General features: G+C 34.0%; 1 protein-coding gene across 1 annotated transcript; it reads left to right on the forward strand.

Moving 5' to 3' along the window:
• The first annotated feature begins 57 nt into the window (after positions 1-57).
• LOC127092496 (ABC transporter C family member 8) lies at positions 58-6,863 on the forward strand. Its single transcript, XM_051031376.1, has 12 exons — positions 58-535; positions 807-2,743; positions 2,869-3,189; positions 3,293-3,379; positions 3,451-4,071; positions 4,150-4,314; positions 4,418-4,712; positions 5,146-5,360; positions 5,577-5,882; positions 5,972-6,035; positions 6,105-6,344; positions 6,434-6,863. The coding sequence occupies exons 1-12, from the start codon at positions 511-513 to the stop codon at positions 6,562-6,564; spliced, it is 4,407 nt and encodes a 1,468-aa protein (XP_050887333.1). The 5' UTR covers positions 58-510; the 3' UTR covers positions 6,565-6,863.
• Positions 6,864-7,416: the final 553 nt, after the last annotated feature.

The raw sequence follows: 7,416 nt of genomic DNA on the forward strand, positions 1-7,416 counted from the left end.
ACACTATTGATGTCTGTAAAGGGAAATGACTAGTTCATTATTATGCTTTGACACAACAAAATGGAAGCGGTTTTAAAGGTGGCATGTATTACTTTCTTTTTCTCTAATCCGCTTTCTTAGGCATTCAGACCTAGAGACAACAAAATGACAAAACTACATTTTTTTATCAACAGCCATTAGATTTCCATTTCTTGAATCCTTTAAGCAACAAACCTGTTTGATGAAATGCTTCTAAGAACCCTTTTCTCCTATGACACCATGCACATCACATCGTGGTTCTTACACATGTATTAAATATGTATAGTTATAAGAGTAGGTAATTCACTTTTTGCGAAATGATTTTGTAAGGTTGACTAGATAATACTAGTTTTAGACTCTCAGTATAAACTCGTCACAAATTAATTGGAGAATGTTTTGTTAAAATATGAAGAGCATGTGGATCACAACTCACTTGTGTCTCTTCTGCTGCTGAGTTCAGAAGAACAAACCATTCAAATTCAAGCTCCAAAAATGGCTTCCTTTTGCAATTCGTTTGGTAACTTTCATTCTTTTTCAATCTTTAGTATCATCATTCCTTTTGCACCATTTAATTTATGTATGTCATCTCCATTCTTTTTCATGTTGTTGAGTCTCTATGCTTAATATTCATTTTATATCATGTAATTTGCACTCTAGTATTTACATATATTTTCTACTTTATAAGTTGGATTGTTATGTTATTGTGTGCATTTATTTATCTATTTTTCTTTAAAGTCAGTGTTTGTTGTTGTTATAGCATTTTTCATTCTTGGATTATATATATGCAGGTGAAATTTCATGGGTTTGTCTCAACAATTTTGATTTCGCTTCTTTATGCTTTCAAAGGACCTTAATAGACACAATCAACATACTCTTTCTCTCTCTCTACTTCACATCTTTGCTTATCACTTTCATCACAAAAACTTCATCAAATCAAAGCCATACAAAATGCTGGATTTTTCTTATTGCCTCAATCTGTTGTGCTATTGTTAGCATTTCAGTTTTCACTGTTGGATTGTGGAATATCAAAGATAAATCTGAGCAACTGAAATGGTTAACTTGCGTTATCAGAGGAATCGTTTGGATTTCTTTTTCTGTTTCTTTGATTGTTCAGCTAGTCAGATGGATAAGAATATTAAACTCTATATGGTGGTTATTTTCTTGTGTGTTGGTTTCATCTCTCAACATTGAAATTCTATTCCGAAATCATGCAATTGGAACTTTTGATATTGTACAGTGGCTTGTACATTTCCTTCTTCTGTATTGTGCATTTAAAAATCTTGGTTATTTGGGAACTCATAGTGTCCAACAAGGTTTATCTGAGCCATTATTAGCTCAAAAATTTGAAACTAAACAAACAGGACTTGGTCATGCTACTTTTATCAGCAAGCTGGTTTTCTCTTGGATGAATTCTTTACTCATTTTAGGTTACTCAAAGCCATTAGATCTTGAAGAAATCCCTTCCCTTCTTTCGGAAGATGAAGCCAACATGGCCTATCAAAAATTTGTCCATGCTTGGGAATCACTTGTTAGAGAGAGAGCAAAGAATAATACAAAGAGTTTGGTTCTTTGGTCTATAGTTAGAACTTACTTAGGAGAAAACATATTAATAGCATTTTATGGATTAATCAGAACTGTTTCTGTTGCTGTTTCACCTCTAATACTCTATGCTTTTGTTAAATACTCAAATAGAACTGAGCCAGATCTTAGACAAGGTCTTTCCATAGTTGGTTTTTTGATTGTCACCAAAGTGTTTGAGTCTTTGTTTCAAAGACATTGGTTTTTTAACTCAAGAAGATCAGGGTTGAAAATGAGATCAGCTCTGATGGTAGCAGTTTATCAAAAGCAGCTAAAGCTTTCTAGCTCGGCAAGGTCACGACATGCGGCTGGAGAAATTGTGAACTACATTGCTGTTGATGCATATAGAATGGGAGAATTTCCATGGTGGTTTCATACAACATGGAATTCTGTATTGCTACTTGTTCTCTCCATTGGTATCCTTTTTGGTGTTGTTGGTATTGGTGCTCTTCCTGGTTTGGTCTCCCTTCTTATATGTGGATTTCTTAATGTGCCATTTGCAAGGATCCTACAAAATTGCCACTCACAGTTTATGATTGCACAGGACGAGCGTCTTCGATCGACTTCAGAGATTCTAAATAGTATGAAGATCATTAAGTTACAATCATGGGAAGAAAAATTCAAAAACTTAGTCCAGTCACTACGAGATAAAGAGTTCGTATGGTTGTCTAAGGCACAGATCTTGAAAACTTCTACTTCATTTCTTTATTGGATGTCTCCTAGTGTTATTTCTGCTGTTGTTTTTCTTGGATGTGCTGTTACCAAGAGTGCACCATTGAATGCTGGAACTATTTTCACCGTTCTTGCAACATTGAGGAACATGGGAGAGCCTGTTAGATTGGCCCCAGAGGCTCTATCCATTATGATTCAAGTTAAGGTTTCCTTCGATCGTCTTAATAACTTTTTGCTTGATGAAGAACTAAACAAGGATGTTAGTGAAAGAAAATTCAAGGAATGTCCGGTTAACGCTGTGGAAGTTCAAGACGGCAACTTTATTTGGGATCATGAATCTGTGTCTCCAACTTTAGCAGATGTGAATTTAGAAATCAAATGGAGACATAAAATTGCAGTTTGTGGACCAGTTGGAGCTGGGAAATCATCACTTTTGTATGCAATACTTGGAGAGATTCCTAAGATGTCAGGAACGGTAAGTTTCTAATATAACCTAGTTAGATTTGACTTGGATATTTTCATATTTAAATTTTATCATGCCAAATTCATATGAATAAGCATAATATTTGACTTTTGATATTTCACTATAACGGAAAACAGGTTGATGTAGGTGGCACTTTTGCCTATGTTTCCCAATCTTCATGGATTCAAAGTGGAACAGTTCAAGATAATATACTCTTTGGCAAGCCAATGGACAAAACAAGATATGAGAAAGCAATTAAAGCTTGTGCTTTAGATAAGGATATCAATGATTTTAGCCATGGTGATCTTACAGAAATTGGTCAGAGAGGGATAAACATGAGTGGAGGACAAAAACAAAGGATTCAACTAGCTAGAGCAGTCTATAATGATGCTGATATCTATCTCCTAGATGATCCATTCAGTGCAGTTGATGCACATACAGCTGCAATACTATTCAATGTAAGCATCCCTTTTATCATATGATAAATGGGTTCCGCTAGTTATAATAAAACTATAATCCTCACTTTGGTGTATCAAATTAACTGCGTCTACAACATTACAGGAATGTGTCATGACTGCTTTAAGAGAGAAAACTGTTATTCTAGTTACTCATCAAGTGGAATTTCTCTCAGAAGTTGATACAATCTTGGTAATGTATTTCATTTAGATGCCTATTATATAATAATTGGTCATATTTAACATGATGAATTCAAATTCTAGGTAATGGAGGGTGGAAAAGTTATTCAATCAGGTAGTTATGAGAGTCTCCTAACAGCAGGAACAGCCTTTGAACTACTTGTGAGTGCTCATAAAGACACAATTACTGAGTTGAATCAAGATAGTGAAAATAAAAGAGGTTCTGAAATCAAAGTTTTGTCTAATCCTCAAACCTCTCATGGTTTTTATCTTACTAAAAATCAAAGTGAGGGAGAAATTTCTAGTATCAAGGGACCAATTGGTGCACAACTTACACAAGAGGAAGAAAAAGTGATTGGTAATGTTGGATGGAAGCCATTCTGGGATTATATAAACTATTCCAAAGGGACATTTATGTTGTGTTTCATCATGTTAGCACAATTTGCTTTCATAGCTTTTCAAACTGCATCAAACTTTTGGCTTGTTATAGCCATTGAAATTCCAAAAGTAACTAATGCCACCTTGATTGGAATTTATGCATTAATTTCTTTTGCTAGTGCTGCTTTTGTATATGTAAGGTCTTACTTGACTGCACTTCTTGGATTAAAAGCTTCTACTTCTTTCTTCTCAAGATTCACTACAGCTATTTTCAATGCTCCAATGCTTTTCTTTGATTCAACTCCTGTAGGAAGGATTTTAACTAGAGTAAGATTTTTCCATTCATTACGATTTCATAACCCCTCATATTTAATTTAGGCCAACATTTTCTTCTCTCTTGTGCAGGCTTCATCAGATTTAAGTATTTTGGACTTTGATATACCTTATTCCATCACCTTTGTAGCATGTATAATACTCGAAGTTTTGGTGGTAATTTGTATAATGGCTTCAGTCACATGGCAAGTTCTCATTGTTGCTGTTCCTGCAATGGTTGCATCAATATACATTCAGGTTTATCCACTTTCCAGCTTTTCTTGATTCCTTATTCTCTGTCCAAGGTTAGATCATTGAGCTAGTAACTTCTAAATCTTTTTTTTTCTCATTCCCTTTTAAGAATTATTATCAAGCCACTGCAAGGGAACTAATACGGATTAATGGAACAACCAAAGCCCCAGTCATGAATTTTGCAGCTGAGACATCACTTGGAGTGGTTACTGTAAGGGCATTCAACATGGTAGACACATTTTTCAAAAACTACTTGACACTTGTAGACACAGATGCTTCATTGTTCTTTCATTCCAATGCGGCAATGGAATGGGCAGTGTTAAGGATTGAAGCACTTCAAAATTTGACTGTCATCACTGCATCTTTGTTGCTTATTTTACTTCCTCATGGATATGTATCCTCAGGTAGTAATATAATATATGCTTAAATATACTTTTCAGCCTTGCGAATATACTGTTATTTGCTTTTAGTCCATGTAGTTGTTTATGGTTCTTGTTGTTTTGATTTAGTCCTTGCAAAAATTGTCAAAAATTGAAATTGACCCTGTAATTCATTTTAGTCCTTATATAGGTCATATTTGAGGGACTACAATTAAATATTCTACTTCTATGTATTACAAAGATCAATTCTAACATAAATTACAAGGACAAAGAGTAAAGAGTAATTTGTTTGCAAGGACTAAAACAAGCATAATCATTAGATGACTAAAAGTAAAAAATGGTATTGTTCGTATGGACGAACTATATTTAAACCTAAACCTATATGGTTAATTAACAATTGTCGAGATAAAGTTTTCTTCAAGCTAATAACTCTTAACAACTCTCATGTTCTGTGCAGGCCTTGTGGGACTGTCTCTTTCTTATGCTTTTACCTTGACAGGAGCCCAAATATTTTGGAGTAGATGGTTTTCTAACTTATCAAACTATATTATATCTGTTGAAAGAATCAAACAATTCATTCATATACCAGTTGAGCCTCCCGCTATTGTGGAAGATAACCGACCGCCATCTTCGTGGCCTTCCAAGGGAAAGATTGATCTTCAAGGCTTGGAGGTAAAGTTAGATAAATGTCTTAGACTTTTTTTACGACCTAACTCATCTCTGCAAATTTGACTTGTAATGTAAAGGAGGCAGTCCAACCCCGAATCTCTGACATCAACTTGAAATATGTAGAAAACTATATTTCTACCTCTACTTTCAGTTTTCATCTTTTATTTCTGAAATGAACAAAAAATTCTGCTTTGATGCCTATTTTTACTTTGGTTTCAGATAAGATATCGTCCTAATGCTCCATTGGTTCTTAAGGGAATCACTTGTAAATTTAAAGAAGGGAGTAGGGTAGGAGTTGTTGGAAGGACTGGAAGTGGAAAAAGTACACTGATTAGTGCTTTGTTTCGCTTAGTTGAGCCATCAAGAGGTGATATTCTCATAGATGGGGTAAACATTTGCTCAATTGGGTTGAAGGATTTGAGAATGAAGCTAAGCATAATCCCTCAAGAACCAACTCTTTTCAAGGGCAGCATTAGGACAAACCTGGACCCTCTTGGCCTGTACTCAGACGAAGATATCTGGAAGGTGAATAAACTAATCTTAATATTAGCATTACGTGTAGTTGAATTTTACATGAACCATTCAATAATTTTATATTTGATTTGTATATTTAGGCTATAGAGAAATGTCAGCTTAAGGAAACAATCAGCAAACTACCAACTCTCTTGGACTCTTCTGGTGAGTCTTTATATATATGGTTTTGTTAATATACAAGTTGTGGAATCCTAATTTTGAAAAGTTTTGCAGTGAGTGATGAAGGTGGAAATTGGAGCTTAGGACAACGGCAATTGTTTTGTCTTGGAAGAGTTCTACTAAAGAGAAACAGAATTCTTGTTCTGGATGAAGCTACTGCCTCCATTGACTCTGCTACAGATGCCATTTTACAAAGAGTAATCAGACAGGAATTTGAAGAATGTACGGTTATAACAGTGGCTCACAGAGTTCCAACTGTAATAGACAGTGACATGGTTATGGTTTTATCTTATGGTATGTTATTACCTTATTATACATGCTATTGTTTCTGTTTTATTAATATTATCTTTTGCCTCATAATATTTTGGTGGTTATTATTAAAGGGAAACTGATGGAATACGATGAACCTTCAAAGCTAATGGATACAAACTCTTCATTCTCTAAGCTGGTGGCTGAATATTGGTCCAGTTGCAGGAAGAATTCATTTCCAAATATTAGCATACAGCAACAATGAGTAATAAATATTACTACAAATAAAGTGAAGGAAAAATTGGTTCACATTCTAGTAGTTATAAATCTATTAAACCCTAAGTAGGTATTGTGGAGATGTCTCTTTAATTGCCCACAACTTTCATCTTTAGTAAAGACAAAATTAGATTCTTTAATAAGAAGGTTGCATAGATGGTTTGCAATTTCTAACAAGTATTACAATTTCTTTGATAGATTTTAGAAATTTGTGTATTATCCTATACCCAACAATTATATGCCCAGATGCACAACATGATTCTTATTAAAGAGATTAATTATTATACACTGCTAGTGTAAAATATTTTACACTGTCAATACATCACAATCATCCGTTTGTGTTACTTATATGTGATTATAATAAAAATCAAATTTCTCTAACAAATCAATGGTTGTAATTAACTGACAGTGTAAAATATATTTACACTGTCAGAACATTTCAATTAAATCATATTATAAATAAGTTATAATATTATTAATTTTACTACAACTATAGAAAAAATTAGATTTTTTTTCCAAATAACCAAAAATTTCAAATTGAATTCCTAAATAACCAATATTTTAAATTATATATCAAAATATTCATGTTTCAAAACAAAAAAAAAATGCACTTAAGAGGATGTGCCACTGACATTGGCGCATTCACTCAAAATTGGCTTTCAAGCGTCATGCCCATTGGCGCATGCATTATAGACATGTCAATGCCTATGGTGCATGCATTACTTCCCTAAGAGGAAGGATGCGTCATTCCCTCTGGCACATGCATGCTGGCATAAGAAGAGGCGCCCTTCCACCTATCGCATATCTTATACTATTTTTTTTTAATAAATATGTCACTCAT

The sequence above is a fragment of the Lathyrus oleraceus genome, chromosome 6 (assembly GCF_024323335.1).
Source record: "Lathyrus oleraceus cultivar Zhongwan6 chromosome 6, CAAS_Psat_ZW6_1.0, whole genome shotgun sequence".
Classification (NCBI taxonomy): Eukaryota; Viridiplantae; Streptophyta; class Magnoliopsida; order Fabales; family Fabaceae; genus Lathyrus; species Lathyrus oleraceus.